The 19,178-nt window shown below is 36.8% G+C and overlaps 2 protein-coding genes across 2 annotated transcripts; both read left to right on the top strand.

Annotated features, from left to right (window-relative positions):
- The first annotated feature begins 1,507 nt into the window (after positions 1-1,507).
- On the top strand, positions 1,508-8,986 carry LOC121267807 (vacuolar-sorting receptor 1-like). The gene is made up of 12 exons (XM_041171870.1): positions 1,508-2,243; positions 2,953-3,645; positions 4,357-4,445; positions 4,569-4,638; positions 4,755-4,838; positions 5,511-5,587; positions 5,704-5,785; positions 6,548-6,630; positions 6,726-6,789; positions 7,346-7,474; positions 7,869-7,972; positions 8,546-8,986. Exons 1-12 carry the CDS (start codon positions 1,949-1,951, stop codon positions 8,633-8,635), a joined length of 1,860 nt encoding a protein of 619 aa, XP_041027804.1. The 5' UTR covers positions 1,508-1,948; the 3' UTR covers positions 8,636-8,986.
- Positions 8,987-14,422: 5,436 nt separating this feature from the next.
- On the top strand, positions 14,423-18,789 carry LOC121267890 (leucine-rich repeat receptor-like protein kinase PXC2). The gene is made up of 2 exons (XM_041171995.1): positions 14,423-16,363; positions 17,089-18,789. Exons 1-2 carry the CDS (start codon positions 14,907-14,909, stop codon positions 18,527-18,529), a joined length of 2,898 nt encoding a protein of 965 aa, XP_041027929.1. The 5' UTR covers positions 14,423-14,906; the 3' UTR covers positions 18,530-18,789.
- The last annotated feature ends 389 nt before the right edge of the window (positions 18,790-19,178 follow it).

Genomic DNA, 19,178 nt, shown 5'->3' with positions numbered 1-19,178 from the left:
GTTTGAGATTTTGACACAATAAGCTTAACAGGTCAGGTTAGAGTTGACCTATATAATATAATATACATATCTTGACACGACACGAATACGATTCGTTAACACGATTTAACACCCTACATGTACATGACTAGTACTACTACCACATGTAGCAGCCATTTACATTAATGAATTAATCATCCCATTGATCTGATCAATATTATAATATAATTATATATTATAATATTAATATTCATGCAATTAGGTGGTGGTGTTTTGTTTTGTAACTTAACAACTTCTAATTAAGCTTAATTCTTCGTTTATTTATTTATATGAATGCAAAGTTTGCATGTAATTAATTAGTTCAAATCATGGAGTAGTAGTTTTGTGGATGCATTTGGGTTAAGAATAACACCTCATCTATTTTAATTTTTTTTATTTAATAATTAAAAAAATGATTATTAATATATTGATATATTTTTATATTTTTTAAAAATATTTAAAAAAAATAAAAATAATTTTAATGTAACTTGACACTTGCGACAGAGTAACACCACTCTTTAGGTTAATCATGTGGTCAGTACTCTGCTTTGATCCACTATTTTAGGGGTTATAATTTTGGATCAAGATCAGGGTGTCAACATAAATGTGGACGGCCTTTTGCTTTAAATTGCGTGCCGCCTGCCCGTGCCGTTAAAGTGTTTTACTTTTCATTTGCGTCCCTTCCGCCTCTTACGCCACAAGCATCGTTATTTGATTTATCTAATTTTATTTTTTTAAAAAATAAAATCTATTTTATGATAAAAAGAATTCATAAAATAATTTTTTGAAAAGTTTTTATTTTTATCAGTATAATATTAACTTCGATATATAAATTATAATGGAAAAGTCACGTTGGGAATAAAACTTGTGCTAAATGAAATCAACAAAAACATGACTACTTATATATACTCTATTAATTACACCTTCGGGAATTTTGATTTAATTAGAACTCCTCAATTTATCCAATAGAAGAGTTTCATTAAAAAATAATAATTATGAATTATGTGTTAAATCATATAAATGAGTCTCCTGCATTTCTCTCTTATCAAATATCAAATATGATTTATTTTAAAGAAAAACAATTAAGAAAAAGACTTGGCAAGAAGTGACCAAAGTGTTGCTTGTTCAAATGGACACCTACGTTGCATGCAATCACGTATCGATTTTCTCTTCTCCTTCCTCTTCCAATCAAATTTTAATCTTACATTTAAAACTAAAATTAAAATTAAAATTCAAACAACTTAAAAAAATAATAAAACCATCGCATAAAAGGTAATCTCGTTTGAAATCTCAACTCATCATTTTAATTTTTTTAAATCTCAATATAAAATATAATAAATAATTCAACTTTTTTAAATTTTAAAATAATAATAATATTAAAAAATAATATTTTAATAATATTTTATTATTTCAACTCATCTCAACATCTGAACATATCCTAAAATTTAACATTTAAGAGACCCTTTTTATTAATGGCGGTTTGGTCTTTGATTTACACCATGTTTCTACAGACGATGGTATAGTTCTCCGAGGGATTGAAATTACAACTGAGCGTAATCGACACGTCTTTCAATTCCAACCCACGTTCTCGTTTCTCCCCCTCAAGATACTTTTTTCTCCCAACACGCACGCACAAACGAACATCCCCCTTTGTACGCTTCTTTCCAGTTTCAGCTCAAGACCCGGATAGCTTTCACCGTAAATAGTGGTCGATTCTGATGATCTGGGTTCTAAAAAAACCGAAACTTTAATAGAAAAAAGAGCTTTAGCTTATCAGATTTGGTTTAATTCATTGTAATCGAGTTTTAGTTTTATTCATTGTAATCGAGTTTTGGTTTTGTTGGGTTTTTGAGGTAAGCGCAATGATTTGGTTTTCTTGATCTGGATTTTTCTCTCTTCGTGGATTGGTTGAGGGTGGCTGGGTGACAAGATGGGGGAAAAGCTAGGGCTTTTGGCGCTTTTTTGGTTTATGTTGTGCGGTTTTGGTGTGGCAAGGTTTGTGGTGGAGAAGAACAGCTTAAGAGTTTCTTCACCGAACTCGTTGAAGGGTGTATATGAATGTGCAATTGGAAATTTTGGAGTTCCTCAGTATGGAGGAACCATGGTTGGCATTGTGACGTACCCCAAAGCCAATCAAAAGGCATGCAAGAGTTTCGATGACGTAGATATCTCCTTCAACTCCAGGCCCGGAGCCCTGCCTACCTTTCTACTCGTCGATAGAGGAGGTCAGCCTTTTTTTCTTTGTAAAGTTCCTCATAAGAGATTATGTACTTTGAATTTGTTTGTAAAGTATTATTTTTTTCTTCCCTTTGAATGTTAAGTTACCCAGAATGAAAGATTGCCAACTCGGGGTTAAACTTTCCGTTTTTGGTGATAGCTTATTCTGTGAATCCAATTTATCTTATTAAGGTAATGACGTAGGTATTTGAATCTCATCTCGATATGACTGTTAGGATGCTAATTATGGCACGACAGATCAGATGCTGTCTATTTATTGTATAATCTTGTCACTCACACATTTATCTTGTAAAAATATTAAGTTGACAACTGGAGCTTAGTTTCTCTTCATCAAGATTCTTATATAAGGAAGTTTTCCCCCCATTGATTTCAATCTTTCCGTCTAGTTGACTGAAGTCCGGGGTACAAAGTTTTGAAATTTGTCTTGGGTCTATTTGCTTCTGTTTTTTGGATTGAATGTATTACTAAATTTTCATCGTATATACATGCAAATGAATATCTTGCTTATCCATCAGTGTTATTTTATGGCATAAGATCTTTAAATCTTACCCTATTTCTTATGTTGGTTTTCCTAGGGCTGTGACTAAATTGAACGGCTGCTTACATATTATTTGTATTTGTTTATGATTTCATTTTTTTTTTTTTTTGAATTCTTTTGAATGGAAGTTTTCATCCATAACTTGGATGTGCTGGCAGATTGTTACTTTACCTTGAAGGCATGGAACGCACAAAAAGGTGGAGCAGCAGCTATTCTTGTTGCGGATGACAGGATTGAACCATTAATTACCATGGACACTCCTGAAGAAGAGAATGCTGATGCTGATTATCTACAGAACATCACCATTCCTTCAGCACTTATTAGCAAGTCTTTGGGGGATAGCATTAAAAAAGTTATATCTAAAGGAGAGATGGTTAACATAAATCTTGATTGGTCTGAGGCTCTTCCACATCCTGATGAGCGGGTTGAGTACGAGTTTTGGACAAATAGCAATGACGAATGTGGGCCAAAGTGTGACAGTCAGATTGAATTTTTAAAGAGCTTCAAAGGAGCAGCTCAGATACTTGAGAAGAATGGGTACACACAGTTCACCCCGCACTATATAACTTGGTACTGCCCAGAAGCTTTTATTTTGAGCAAACAGTGCAAGTCTCAGTGTATCAATCATGGGAGGTACTGTGCTCCAGATCCTGAGCAGGATTTCAGCAGAGGGTATGATGGAAAGGATGTTGTTGTTCAAAATCTACGTGAAGTTTGCTTTTTTAAGGTCGCAAATGAAAGTGGAAAGCCATGGCTTTGGTGGGACTACGTGGCAGATTTTGCAATCCGTTGCCCAATGAAAGAGAAGAAGTATACTGAAGACTGCTCAAATCAAGTTATCCAGTCACTTGGTATGTTGAAGACTTAATGTAGATGCTTGCATTTCAAAATATCAATGTATGTTTCTTTGGCAATCTATGTACGAGGATGTCGCACATTAAAATCATTATATGTTTACGTTTGTTACTTCACCTCAATTGCTCTATTTAGTTCTGATTTTTCTTTTATGAAATTTGTCAAATTATGCTAGATTTTTGGTTCAGAGTTTATTGTTGCCACGAACCATCTTTAATCAAGGTGTTTCCAGTGACATCTACGATGAGTGATATATGTGCTTTTCTGTGAAATGAATCATTCACCATATTGCCAACATTCTAGTGACTAATGCTGGCGTTATTCATTACCTTAATTGTTCATTCTATTTTTGAATTCAAGTTACAACACCTTGTTGAAATCAATGTTGGCCTTTGTTTTAGTTATGACACTATCTTTTTGCTTCTTATTTTGTGTGTTTTTGTCAATTTATGAACTCCATTAATTTGGACATTTCTGCTTGCACACAATGCCTCAGAATGTCATGTTATATTTAATTTTATAGGGCTCTTGGAAATGCATTTACTTCCCATTGTGATCGGTTTTTGACGATCTCTTAATTTATTAGGTAGTAGGTACTAGTAGATGAGAGCAAGCTTATATTCCATGTCTAAAGACTTACTTATTGTGCATACCTAAATAATTGAAAACTAATGTCATTAACATTTTCCTGTGATTTACTTTAACAGGGGTTGATCTCAAGGAGATAAAAAAATGCGTTGGAGACACTACTGCAGATGTGGACAACCCACTTCTTAAAGCTGAACAGGATGCACAGGTAAACACTTAGAAATTTAGAAGGCTAACAGTTCACAATGTGCTGATGGCTTTCTCTCTTCAATATCTAATTTTTCCATACTATGTTTCACTCATCTTGCTTTTTCACAATTCTGGTTTTCAGATTGGCAAGGGTTCCCGTGGAGATGTTACAATATTACCAACTCTTGTTATAAATAACAGACAGTATAGAGGTTTGACACTGCTTGTTCCGGATCTTGTTAGCTATTTACTGCATGGATGCTTTGTAATCTTCGGTTTTTTCACATATATATATATTTTTTAATTTTGATTGTAATAATGGCTTCAGGGAAGTTGGACAAAGTAGCAGTTCTCAAGGCCATCTGTGCAGGTTTTGAGGAGACCACAGAGCCTGCCATTTGTTTAAGTGAAGGTCTTCATCTACCCTTGTGGGTTGTGTGGGTGTGTGTTGCCTTTCAACAAAAGAGTGGTTGTTGTGGCATCTATGTACCATACAAAAGGCCAAACAAATTAATTTGGTTTCACTTTTCTGAAACCTTCTTGGTTCCATTGCACGTATGTGGGTGTAGGTGTGTGTGTTGCCTTTTAACGAAAGAGTTGTTGCTGTGGCATCTATGTACCATACAAAAGGCCAAACAAATTAATTTGGTTTCACTTTTCTGAAACCTTCTTGGTTCCATTGCACGTATGTGGGTGTAGGTGTGTGTGTTGCCTTTTAACGAAAGAGTTGTTGCTGTGGCATCTATTTACCATACAAAAGGCAAAACAAGCATCTTGGTTTCATTTTTCTGAAATCCTTGGTCCCATTTCTATAATGAGTTGATAAGTAGGATGTCTATCAATCATTTTATTCCCCCACATCTCCTATTCAAAAGCTTTTATCAGAAGTATAGAGCTCCCTGAGATAATATTTATCTAGAGAAGCAAATCAGCTAGATGTGTGGGTAGGCTGTTTTTATAGGTTGGTTTGGGAATCCTCGAGGATATTCTGCTTATTCTGTAATCTCAGTTCTCAACTATTCCATTGAAAATGGACTATTTTCAACATGTTATTTATTTGGATTTTACAAATTGTTTCTCTCAGATGTAGAAACAAATGAATGTTTGAGCAACAATGGTGGCTGCTGGCAGGACAAGGCCACTAATATAACTGCATGCAAGGTATTTTCATTTTCTCAACGTTTGTGGGCGTGTTTTGTGGGGTTTTTTTTTTCTTTATGAACTTTGATGGGTTCACTTGTTGCTTGGTCCTTATTTGAGTCTTCCTATTCTTCTAGGACACTTTCCGAGGAAGAGTATGTGAATGCCCTGTTGTCCAAGGTGTAAAGTTTGTTGGTGATGGTTATACTCATTGTGAAGGTAAATTTTCCCCCCGATAGAGTGCTAATTTATTTTTGAAATAGACCTGATAGATCAAATTCAAGCAATCTGCAAGGAAGCTATTTGTTTGTTAGTGATGGAAATAGGTTCTGGTAACTTTAATTCAAGTCTCTGTGGTTTTTGGACTCTGGAACTAGGAGCTTATTTTGAGTGGGCCTACCAACTTGCTTCTTACCTGTCTTTTCTTAAATTGACCATTTTGTATGCATAGATGACCCCTTTAGTTGGCACATTCATTCAAAGCTTACACTCAAAAAGCTATTGGCTACCTTCAACAAACTTTTTCCATGCTCATCTTTAAAATTTCTGGAAAACAATTCTTTTGTTGCCATGAACTCACATGGCATGGCACTCAGAGAAATTTAAAGATGACAAAAAGTTATGACCCAAATAAATGTATGGATGGCGCTGGTAATGACAGAACTCTTAAACTGTAACACAATTTGCTCCCTGGTAAATGTGGCAGTGGTTTTTTCCCCTTTTGTGGCAGGGGTGGGATTAGTAGGGTTATAATCATATATACATGGCTCTTACTTATAGGGAGTGGAAGAACTTATCAGAAAAAAAAAAAAAAAAACTTCAATAGGGAGTGGAAATATCTAGAGACTGATGTGGGGGCATTTTCAGAATTTTTGTGTTGGCTTTAATTAGGTTGTTTCAGTCTATGAGAAAACTGCTATTTTTCACTTTTACCTATCTATTTCATTTCTACTTATGCTGTGATTTTGCTTGGCTTAACAGCTTCGGGAGCTCTACGTTGCGAAATCAATAATGGAGGTTGTTGGAAGAAAACTCAGGAAGGCCGGACTTACTCTGCTTGTGTTGTAAGTTATCCAGCTTTAGATACATAGGGATTTATAATTTCATATTGTCCTGTCCTCTTGTTTCTTATCTAACTGAATCTCCAATGATTAAACAGGATGACTCAAAAGGTTGCAAGTGTCCATCAGGATTCAAGGGTGATGGAGTTAATACCTGTGAAGGTATTTTTGCCCTTGATCTTTACAATTAATAAAATCTATTATGAAATTCATGGTTAATTTGATGAAGTTGTGGGTTATTGAAAAACCTCAAATTATTTTGAGGCTCCTCTGGCCACCGGTCATGAAATTTCCTTTTGTTTTTATAAAGGTAAATAAGATTTTATTGATTGTAGGAATAGGCAAAAGCCCAAGTACACAGGCACTTGTCATGAAATTTCCTTATAAATTAAGGTCCAGTCACTGCCATACATACATAGTTACAATACTAAAGAATTATAATAGAATGTACTTTTGAAAGCATATTTATGATAGAACCACATACAAAGCAAATTTAGGATGACTTAGGTTTTTAGGTTTCAATAGCAATTCAATATTTCCACTTTGGATATTTGTGTGTTCTATCTATGGGATCTAGGGCCCACTATTGATGGTCTCTGATAGCAGGGGGAATGGGTGGTTGCCTTCAAGATAGTCATAGGTTTGCCATTGCCACTGGATCAACTAGGATTTTTTTTTACTGATTCACTAATATTTCTTTGCTGTTTCCTTGGTCCAGATGTTGATGAGTGCAAAGAGAAGTCGGCTTGCCAGTGCCCATCTTGCAAATGCAAGAATACGTGGGGCAGTTATGAATGCAGCTGTAGTGGCGATCTACTTTACATGCAAGAAAATGACATATGTATAAGTAAGTATCTTTAAGTGCTTTAAGTGTTTTTTAGGAGATTCACAAGGCGGGAAATTCATCATTATGTCACTATCCCCTGATACTCTTTTAAGCTATGTTTACCGAAAAATATTTGCATGTAGCCACAGTACGTTTGCATGTAGCTACAGTTGTGAACTGCATTAATAAACCATGGTTGAAAATGCACGTTAATTTTTAAAGTTCTCGTTTGTTTGATTTTGTTGTGTTGGTACTATATTGCTGTAGGATTCAAGATTAACCTGATATTCACGTGATTTCTGATTTTCTGATTCTTGACAAATCGTTTGTCATTTGTTATGGAACAGTTGATTTCTGATTTCTCTTTAATTTGCCATTTGTTTTCCTCTGGCCTCTTATCTGTTGGAAAATCCAGGTAAAGATAATACCACTGTCAGCTGGAGTTTTGTTTGGATTATTATTCTTGGCTTGGCTGCTACTGGGGTTGGGGGATATGCAGTTTACAAGTACAGGATCCGGGTATGTATGCTGTTTCATAAAACCTATGTACATTCTGCAGTTCGAGTAGTTCTTGATTCAGAATGGGGTTAAATTATATCCATATATCACTTGTCAAACTCACTTCTATATGGTTCAACAAGTTCTAAATTGACCAGGTAATCTTGTTGGTAATCATTATTTTCTGGGTCTACACACGACTATAAGATCCTGGGGCAATTTGTGACATTTTTAGGTCAGTGAATATCCTTGAAACAAAAAAAGCGTGACTGTAAGGAGTGAAACAAAGGGGAAAAAGAAGAAATCAGGGTGAAGGAAAGCTTAAGTGGGAGAGAGGAGAAAGAGTTAGATGCCGGAACTAGTGTAGGCAACCGGCGATTAAGTTGGTTGAGAATTTTTATGGTTAGTTAAAAATGCCGAAGAATAGCTAAGCAAAGAGTTAGATGCAAAAAAGAAAAAAAATTGTTGTATATTAAAACATGGGAATGTCCCTTTGTTGGTGGCCAGATTCAGATTCAGATCACATGATTGAATTTATCAAGGGTCGTACCTTTTCTAGTGATTCTAATTTCCAGTGTAAATGAATTTCTGCAGAGATACATGGATTCCGAGATACGGGCAATCATGGCGCAGTACATGCCCTTGGATAATCAAGGAGAGGTGCCTATTCATGGGAATGTCTGAAAGCGGAGAGATGTTGAAAGGTTCAACTCAGACACGATGAGAAGACTCTAGTCACCCAATCCTAACCTTGTGACTGGCAACAGCTTTTGTGTTCTTCGTCATTTCTCTGTTTTTCTTCATCAATGTAAATCTGTAGCCTAACTAACCTATACAGATTTATTTTTCTAGAACCTCTCAGAAATATTCCTCCTTATCATGGAAGCGAGTATAATGGATTTTTTTAGTCTTGGTTTTAGTTTTTACTCTGAAAATAGACACGATGCATTTGTTCCAAACCCGACACTGCTTGTAACTGTTGAACCCAACATCTTAACACGAAAATCTAGTTCGAAGCGGATGTGAGCTTGTGAAGTTTGTGTACCAATCAAACGACTCAATTCTGCTGTTGAGTGTATAATCATGGAATAAGTACAGCAACATATCATGGTAGCATCACACCTTTAAAGCCCGTTGGTAATGACTTGTTGCATTTTGAATGATTTAATTCCAGTCATGTACAAAATCGTGAGTTATTAGGGAGACAATTATTCTTAGGTCTCAGTTAGGATCCTTTCAATTTCATTACAAACCAATTTGATACTATAGGATATCATATCCTGATATTAGCGGGTTGGAAAAGCAAGCTTCTTTCTTTTGGTGGTAAGCTTATTCTTATTAAGCATGTTTTGAATAGTAGGCTGCTTTTAGTGTTGAATTTGCCAAGGAGTGTTGTCAGCACTTAAAAGGAATATTATCTAATTTCTTATGGGGTTCTAGCATGGATAAAAATAAGAGGAAGTGGATATCTTGGAGGAAGATTTGTTTACCACTAGAGGAAGGTGGGCTTGGAATTCGGGATCTATCTGAGGTTCAAAATTCTTTACTTATGAAATTCGTCTAGAAATTAATTATGGGAGGTTTGTTGTGGTTGAATTTGTTTTCCACCAAATATGTGGGTAATGCGCACATTGCATCGGTTATGTTTTTGGGGAGAGGATTCTCGTTTATGGAAATGTGTCATGTGGCTCATGCCTACTGTTTTATGTAACTTGAGATGATTACTCTAGAGTGGTAAGGTGAATTTTTGGTATGATAATTGGTTGGGTGATGGGCCATTGGCGAAGGAGATTTCGGTGGTAGGGGATGCTAGGTTGCAGGGCGGTCTGTGGTGGATGAAACATGGTGGAATCTCGAGTTATTAAGAGCATTTGTTACTGAGAATGTTGTTGAGAAAATAACTCAATCTAGTTTACGCCTGCGGGAAGGAAATGATATTTGTGTTTGGATGCATTCAGTGGAGGGAGTGTTCACAACAAAATAAGACTGACAACTGCTTTGACATCATGATACTTTTTGTCCATGGCAGAGGTGGTTATAACAGGATTTTGTGCTGAAGAAAATGTCTTTCATGTGTCAGAGGGCTTGACGGAAAGCATTGCTTGTGGATGATGTGATTAGGCAACTTGGAATTCTGATTGTTTCAAAGTGTACCTCTTGTGTAGACCCCCAAGTTGATGAAACATGGTGGAATCTCAAGTTATTAAGAGCACTTGTTACCGAGAATGTTGTTGAGAAAATAACTCAATCTGGTTTACGCCTGCGGGAAGGAAATGATATTTATGTTTGGATGCATTCGGTGGAAGGAGTGTTCACAATGAAATAAGCTTGGCAGCTGCTTCGACATCATGATACTTTTTGTCCATGGTGGAGGTGGTTATGGCAGGATTTTGTGCCGAAGAAAATGTTTTTCATGTGTCGGAGGGCTTGACGGAAAGCATTGCCTGTGGATGATGTGATCCGTCAACTTGGAATTTCGATTGTTTCAAAGTGTACCTGTTGCGTAGACCCCCAAGTTGAAACTTTAATTCATGTTCTTTGCTAGGGGGAGGGAGGGAGCGAGAAGAGTGTGGAATTATTTTGCTGCCATTTGTGGGGTTCAGCTGCCACAGAATAGGAGTTGGGAAGGGATGATGAATTTCTAGTAGGGTCCTGCAGTTGGGCATCTGATGGTTGGATGGATTCGTGGAGTCATTCCAATTATTATTTCATGGGTTCTTTGGAGGTCCCAATGTTTAGCTCGAATGGAGGATATAAAATATGATTGGAGGGCAATTATTCATGTTGTTAAAGTAACATTAATGGACATCACAAGCAGCTTTGCGGCAATTTTGAAAAATGGGATCTAATGATTTGTTAGTATTGTGGGAATTAAATTATCCAATTGTGTCGGTGCATGTGGAAATGCCAATGTTGGCTATGTGGAAGTCGTTAGATGTGTGGAGGTTCAAACTGAATGTGGATGGTGGTTCTTATGGAAATCTTGGAATGTCGGGTGGTGGAGGCATTGTTCGTGATTCATAGGGGAGAGTTATGGTCGGTTTTGCTCATTTTTACAGTCAAGGGACAAATAAAATTGCGGAGTGTAGAGCTTTACTTGATGGATTACGTTTGTGTCGTTCGCTTGGTTTAAGAGATTTAGTGGTGGAGTCCAACTCAAGTGTGGTGGTGGGATGGTTAGCTTCGAGTGTTTGTAAGTCTTGGTTTTTATGGGATTTTTTTGGAGGAAGTGAAGGAACTTGTTCGTTTGCTTAAGATTTGTTTTCGGCATAATTTTAGAAAAGCTAATATGGTGGCGGATTTCTTGGCAAAAGAGGGTACTAATGGTAGAATTTCAGATTTTATTGGAGACGGCTTTTGTGCAAGGACGTCTTTGAGGTTTAGTTCGTTTGGATAAATTGGATATTCCTTATATTATACGTTGATGTAATCTTAGTTTTTTTGGTGTGCAAACGTTGTAATCATGGTTATTCATCCGCCTCAGTGAGGGTGTTTTAATAATAAGAGGCCTTGACCTCAACTTTTTTTTTTTTTTTTTAAATCCTGATATGCATAGAATGTTACCACCACCATGTTGCACAGGAAAAGCAATCACAAAAGGAAGTAAATACGATTACCAACTTAGCGATATTTTTTTTAAGGGAAATTGTCATTATTCATTTATTAGAGAAATTTATATCCAGGATCGGATACATGTAGAGATATTCTCATATCAACCATTACCTCATAAACCAATTAATGCATTTGAAACTCTACCAGTACACTATTTCTTTTTGTGATTGGTCTGGTCTTTACTACTACTGATACTCTCTATAGACAAACGTCCAAGATACATCACTTTGCCTAAATAGAGACTCAACATCACCCTTCATAGAAATAGAAGATTCAACCTCTACAGTTTGTCCAAGAGATGAACTTTTTTTTTTTACTAAACACTAAGGAAAGTAGTAAGATAGATGTGGAAATGGACGGATTATAGTTTGGACTAACTTTGGAATCTATGAAGACATCAAGCTTGTCTCTTTTCAGCCACAAAGTCAGATCTGAAAGATCTTATAGTAGCGATTCTGATGATCTGGCACGTATGGTGAGAAAAGCTGCTGAAAGGGGTGGCACGTGAGGACCACGTGCGGTGATTTTGTCAAAACCGCCAATATCCTTTGAACGACTTGCGGCCTGGGAGTCTTCTTGTACTCTCAAGAGTTGATAGAAAACTGTAGATCTGTCTTTTTTAATCTTGAAGGAAATAAAAAAAAATAAAATAAAATAAAACTACCTTGATAAACAAAATAGATAGATGAAGAAATGAGGGAAGGAGATGGAGAAGGAGGAGGAAGCCTCTTCCACCAGCGAAACTTAGAGAGAGAGAGAGAGAGAGAGAGTTTTCCTAGAGCTTTTTACGAGAGAGAGCGGCCACTCCAAAAGACTTAGCGGTATTAAACTCATATTGCATGAGTGGATAAAAAGCAAAAATTATGCAGAATAACCTAAATCACTCAGGTTGCATTCCTTCAATACATCTCTAAATATAACCATTTGTCTTTCAGTTTGTGTGGCACCTCCAAATTTCTCACTATGATACATAATCTCATTAAAATCATCAATACATAACCACATATATTGATTTCTATTGATTGAGATATCTAAGCATATTTCACCCTTCCATTCTTTTTTGCACCTTGCGGTGTCCATACTCAATAGAAACAATTTAGCATCCGTCCTTCCCTCCCCTCTCTATATGTATCCAAGAGTTAAATGTGTCTCATGGAAAAGTTTTAAAATAACTTGGGTCTTCCACAAGAGAGCTAGTCCATCACATTAGCCCAAACAATCTACACAGAAAATTGAGTCAAAACCCAATTTGCATTTAAGCTTCTGAACACTAGTAGTTTCCATTTTTGTTTTCATTAAGAACAAGCAAAGATGCTAGGCTTCCTTTCCTTAACCATACGGCCAAGGTCTTGAAATGTCACTTGTCTCTTCATTAAGAAGCATGTCATTATGATATGCTCAAGAGACATGTCAAAGAAGAAGACTATTGAGTATATCTACTTTACTTTTTAGCCATAATGAAAGCAGTACTGGACATTGTCTACCTACTACTACTAATACTACTACTAATTTAAACTTGTTTTACACCCTGTTTTTGCTGTCAATCTGCCTCTTTTGAATTGTTACGATCGAGTCTTGACATTTTATATTAAAAAGAGTATTTGACTCAAACTCCTCATTTCAAATAATGTAAAAGCTAAGAAACTTGAGTTGAAAGAAAATAATATTGGCACCATTCACTCCCCAAATCATGATATTAATCAAGTGACACACTATTATAATTAGACTTATAACGTAGCTGAAACGAATGCTCAAAGCATACTTACTCACGACTCAATACTCATACATGTTGTTGACACCCCACCCACCCACCCACCAAATAATTACCATTATTTCCCTACATTTCTCCTAAATTAAGTGATTTTATTAAAAAAAATAAAATGTAATTTTATATAATATATTAAATATATTATTATGAAATATTTCTCTTATTAAATATTTAAATATTCTTAATCGATAAATTAATGAAGCGCCAGTTACGGCGCCCAAAGCCTGTCTGCGACAACCCCCGAGAAAACGCATTCAAAGCAAAAGGACTGACTGGGTGATGAGGAGTGAGGAGGACATACTTACCATTGGTAACATAACTGAGGCGTGGAAGGAGCTGTCAATGCAATTCAGTCACTGTAAACAAGGTCAATGAGATTGTCGACCACAATTCTTCCAACCATGTTAAAATATACTAGCACTTTAATTTGATTTAGAGAGAGCCACGTGTTGATTTTTATTTTATTTTTTGTTAATTTTTGTCAAAATTTAAATTTAAAGAGATTAAAAAAAAAATATTTGATATGTTATTTATGTGTTGTATATAAATAGAATAATATTAAATACATATATAGATTGTATAAATGTTGTGTTTTTCTTTTGAAAAATAATAAAATAGAATTAATTTTTTTATATAGTTTTATATTTATTTATTTTTTTAAATAACGCACTCAATGAGTATAAATATTATTTTTCACATAAATATATTATTTATTAGAATAATACTAAGTACAAGTCTCAAATAGATAAATTCTTAATAAAAAAGTAGAGTTTATATGAGATTTTTTTATAAGAATTTATATGAGATTTATATTGAAATTTATACAAATTATTTTTTTAATTATTAAAAATATATAAATATCTTGACTACTAGTTAGGAAATAGACTATTTTTCTTTTTAAATTACGAGTGTGTTTAATGGATAAATAAACGATTTTATTTTTTTGTTGAAAAAATCATAGTTGATGAAATGTGCTGTGGCAAATAGGAGAGTAAAGTTATTGCAAGTGCCAGCGTGGAGGATTCTGTTTTGACCGAAATGAGTGCCACGGCGTGCCGGTGCCACAATGGAGAAAAGAAAAGAGGAAAAAAAATTAAGGACGGCAGCAGAAGACCCTCCACTCTCTTCAGCTTTTTTAAATGCTTTTGCTTTTAATGCTCTCTCTCACTCTCTCTCCCCTTTCCTCAGATCGTATGAGAAGAGACTCCACGCCCACTCTCAACTTTCATACGGCTCCTTCGCTCCCAATACTCTACCTCCCTCTCCCCCTCTGACCAAACTTCTCAAATCCAGCCACATGTGCCAGGCTCCGGCACCATTTCTGTCGCCTCCTCAGTGACTTCCAGACACAAACTTAGTGTTCGATTCTTCGCCCAGATTATATATATATATATTATTTTTCCTGATTGGTCTGTCTGTTTTTAAGCTCTTCACCATTAGTATGAGTTGTTTGTACGATGAATTTGCAGCTGTTCCTTTCTTTTTGCATCCTCTCATTGCATTGAGCTTCATTGTGGTTTCATTACCGACAGTAACCTTCCTAAGTCAGTGAGTGAGATTGAGTTCATTTGAAAAATGCTCCACGAAGCGGTACTTTTACTTCTATTTGCTGCTGCTCTCGTGCGTTCTCTAGACCCGGTTTTCAACGACGATGTTCTGGGCTTGATTGTATTCAAGGCCGGTCTTAAAGACCCAAAGGGCAAGCTTGTTTCATGGAACGAAGACGACGACAGTCCCTGCGACGACTGGGCCGGAGTCAAATGCGATCCCAGAACCAAGCGGGTCTCCGAGCTCGTCCTGGACGGGTTCTCTCTTTCTGGGCACATCGATCGGGGCCTCCTGAGGTTGCAATTCCTTCGAACTCTATCTCTTTCCAATAACAACTTCACAGGGACTATAAACCCTGATCTTGCTCGCCTTGGGAGTTTGCAAGTTGTTGACTTGAGCGAGAACGAACTCTCTGGGTCGATTCCAGAGGGTCTATTTCAACAATGTCGGTCCTTGAAGGCGGTATCTTTTGCTAGGAACAATCTCACAGGGACTATTCCTGAGTCTTTGAGCTCGTGCTCGACATTGGGGTTGGTTAACTTCTCTTCTAATCAGCTTTCTGGGAAATTGCCCACCGGAATGTGGTTTCTGAGGAGGCTTAAGTCGCTTGATTTTTCAGATAATTTGCTGGAGGGAGGGGTTCCTGAAGGAATTGGAAATTTGTGTAGTTTGAGGGCGATAAATTTAAGCAAGAACCGTTTGTCCGGGAAGCTTCCCTGGGATATTGGACGTTGTTTTCTTTTGAAGTTGGTTGATTTCAGTGAGAACTTTCTTTCAGGGAGCCTTCCAGAGTCGATGCAGAGACTTAGTAAATGTGCTTTTATGAGTTTGCGGGGAAATTCATTTAGCGGAGAGGTTCCAGAATGGTTTGGCGAGTTGAGGCGCCTGGAGACTTTGGATCTTTCGGCAAATACATTTTCGGGTCGGGTTCCCATTTCGATAGGAAATCTTCAATTGTTGAAGAATTTGAATTTATCCATGAACCAGTTTACAGGGAGCTTTCCGGAGTCTATGAAAAATTGCATTAACCTTTTGGCCATGGATGTTAGCTATAATCAGTTGGCAGGCAATCTTCCTTCCTGGATTTTTAAGCTGAATGTACAAAGCCTTCCGAATTTTGGGAACAGAGGCAGTGGAAATCTGCAATATTCTTCGCTCGCGTCAATAGCTGCATCTTATCAAGGTCTTCGGTCCTTGGATTTATCTTCGAATTCATTTTCCGGTGAAATTCCAGCTCAGATTGGTGTGCTTAGTACCTTGCGATTCTTGAATATTTCCAGGAATCATCTTTTTGGTTCTATTCCGGCTCGCATAGGTGAATTGAAATCTATATATGTTCTTGATTTAAGCGACAATTGGCTAAGTGGAAGCATTCCTTCTGAAATTGGAGAAGCAGTTTCGCTCAAGGACCTGAGGCTCCAGAAGAACTTCTTAACTGGGAAAATCCCTACCCAAGTTGAGAAGTGCTCATCTCTAACATCGTTGTAAGGCCTCTCTTGCTATCCTAATTTATGTTTGGCTTCTTTTGTCGTTTAAGCTGATTGAGAATCTTTGGACCTATGTGATAAGGAGACAATGAACTACAAAATTTATGGTCTGAAAAACAATTAAACCTGTCTGCACTGCAATTTTCTCTTTATCATTTGGCTTAGGTAGCATATCTGATTTGTGGGAAGACAAAAAAAAAAAGTTAGTCAAAGCATTTTTCTGTCTTCTACCTGATTCTTCCAAAGGTTCTCCCTGCCCGCCCCAATAATTGATATACTGACGTTCTCCCTATGCACTGCTGGAAAAAATTCAATTATTGTAGTAGCCCTAATTAGAACTGTCGGTAAATAGCAAGCTTGAAGTGGCTGCAGTAGACTTCATTCGGACGGGCAGGTTTGATTGCCTCATGTAAGTTTGTTTAGATATGCATATGATGGGGCTATTATTACTACTATATCCAGAATCTCTCCATATTTAACTGTAAATGAGAAATATGGTCTTAGTTTTGGTGATCTTAATTTTCTCTGCATCTTATTATTTAATGTTTCCCTTCCTTTTTGTGGCGACATTAAGATCGTTTTGTACGTTTTCACTTGCTAAAAAAAAATTCATTTTGTACTTTCAAATTGTAAGGTAAGGAGCACACATTATTTACTAAAATAAAAGGTAAGGAACCCTCATTGTTCTAATATATTCCCTTCTTGTTCTATTTGGTATACAGGATCCTATCTCAGAACAACCTCACTGGCCCAATCCCTGCAGACATTGCAAACCTCACTGATCTTCAATATGTAGACTTATCTTCAAATGAACTCTCTGGAAGCTTACCCAAAGAGCTAACAAATCTTACCCACCTAGTTTCTTTTAATGTCTCCCACAACCACCTCCAAGGCGAGTTACCAGTTGGGGGCTTCTTCAACACTCTCTCTCCCTCATCTGTCTCTGGTAATCCATCCCTATGTGGTTCTATTGTCAATCGCTCCTGCCCTGCTGTCCATCCTAAACCTATTGTCCTGAACCCCAATTCTTCCAACTCTCCTACTGGTTCTTCCTCTGCAAATCATCACAAAATCATCCTCAGCATCTCTGCCCTCATTGCCATTGGTGCAGCTGCATTTATTGCCCTGGGTGTAATAGCTGTTACTGTCATGAATATCCATGTGCGGTCTTCAATGTCACATTCTGCTGCTCCACTCACATTAGCTGGGGGTGAAGATTTCAGTTGCTCCCCCACTAATGATCCAAACTATGGCAAGCTTGTCATGTTTTCTGGTGATGCTGACTTTGTCACTGGGGCTCATGCACTGCTGAACAAAGACTGTGAACTTGGTCGTGGTGGATTTGGAGTTGTTTACCAAACAGTCCTTCGAGATGGGCGTTCTGTTGCAATCAAGAAGCTAACCATCTCAGGTTTAATGAAGGCCCAAGAAGATTTTGAGAGTGAAGTGAAGAAGCTCGGAAAGATCAGGCACTATAATCTCGTGGCCCTTGATGGCTATTATTGGACTCCATCTTTGCAACTCCTTATTTATGAGTACATCTCTGGTGGAAGTTTGTATAAGCATCTCCATGATGGACCTGACGGAGACTGCCTCTCTTGGCGACAGAGGTTCAACATTGTTCTGGGTATGGCAAAAGGTTTGGCCCATTTGCACCGAATGAAAATTATTCACTACAACCTGAAATCAACAAATGTTCTGGTAGACAGCTCTGGTGAGCCAAAAGTAGGAGATTTTGGCCTAGCGAGGCTGTTGCCACAGTTAGATCATTGTGTGTTGAGCAGCAAAATCCAAAGTGCCCTTGGCTACATGGCTCCTGAATTTGCATGTCGAACCGTGAAAATCACCGAGAAATGTGATGTGTATGGATTTGGGGTGTTGGTTTTGGAGGTGGTGACAGGAAAAAGACCTGTGGAATATATGGAGGATGATGTGGTGGTGCTGTGTGACATGGTGAGGGAGGCATTAGAGGAAGGGAAGGTGGAGGATTGTGTTGATGGGAGACTCCGACATAATTTTCCAGCAGAGGAGGCAATTCCAGTTATAAAGCTTGGTTTAATATGTGCCTCTCAGGTTCCATCAAACAGACCAGACATGAGTGAGGTGGTCAATATTTTAGAACTCATCCAGTGCCCTTCCGAAGGCCATGAGGAATTAGAGTGAATGTAAGTTGCAAAGATTAAGAAAAAGCGACATATAGTTCATTTTCTGGTGAAAATGAATCCAGTTTGTTTGTTTGTTTGAAGCGACAGAAGAAAAGGAATGGATTGTAGAAGGTCTATTTCTTCAAAATCTTCTGGTTGTATTTTTTTTTTATTATTATTATTGAATTTGTTCGATGGTATTACCGGATTCCTTCTCACCAGTTTGATATGGAAATGGCACCCCATTAAAATATTATGAAGATCATACTTTACTTTTAAGCACTTGTCATTATATTGATTGAATCTGCCTTCTGTTTTTGGAATGTCCAAGGTGGGAATAGCACCACATAATTTTTCAGCCTCGGACTCGATTGTTTTTACAATTCTTCTTAATTTATTTTATCTCATTCAATCATTATAATTTTATTAAATTTTTAAAATATATTTACAGATGAATTATAAAATGAATAATATTAGCTCAAAAACATTGTCTTCCCTTTTAGAAGCAAATAAATTTTCTTTCTTTTCCTTTCCTTCTGACATTCAATTCAAAATCAGCTGCAGGAGTCTTAAAAATAGGATAATCTAGAGAAGGAAATTAAATAAAGAGAGGAAGAGTAAAAATAAATAAAAGAAATAAACGACAAAAAACTAGAAGTGGGGTATAC

Source organism: Juglans microcarpa x Juglans regia, chromosome 5S (genome assembly GCF_004785595.1).
Source record: "Juglans microcarpa x Juglans regia isolate MS1-56 chromosome 5S, Jm3101_v1.0, whole genome shotgun sequence".
NCBI lineage: Eukaryota > Viridiplantae > Streptophyta > Magnoliopsida > Fagales > Juglandaceae > Juglans > Juglans microcarpa x Juglans regia.
This window is presented reverse-complemented; position numbering and strand designations above follow the sequence as displayed.

Coding starts and splice junctions, on each gene's coding strand:
- LOC121267807 (XM_041171870.1), top strand. CDS start 1,949: ATGGGGGAAAAGCTAGGGCTTTTGGCGCTTTTTTGGTTTATGTTGTGC. Junction 6,790..7,345: donor TGGAGTTAATACCTGTGAAG/GTATTTTTGCCC, acceptor TCCTTGGTCCAG/ATGTTGATGAGTGCAAAGAG. Junction 7,973..8,545: donor TTTACAAGTACAGGATCCGG/GTATGTATGCTG, acceptor GAATTTCTGCAG/AGATACATGGATTCCGAGAT.
- LOC121267890 (XM_041171995.1), top strand. CDS start 14,907: ATGCTCCACGAAGCGGTACTTTTACTTCTATTTGCTGCTGCTCTCGTG. Junction 16,364..17,088: donor TGCTCATCTCTAACATCGTT/GTAAGGCCTCTC, acceptor TTTGGTATACAG/GATCCTATCTCAGAACAACC.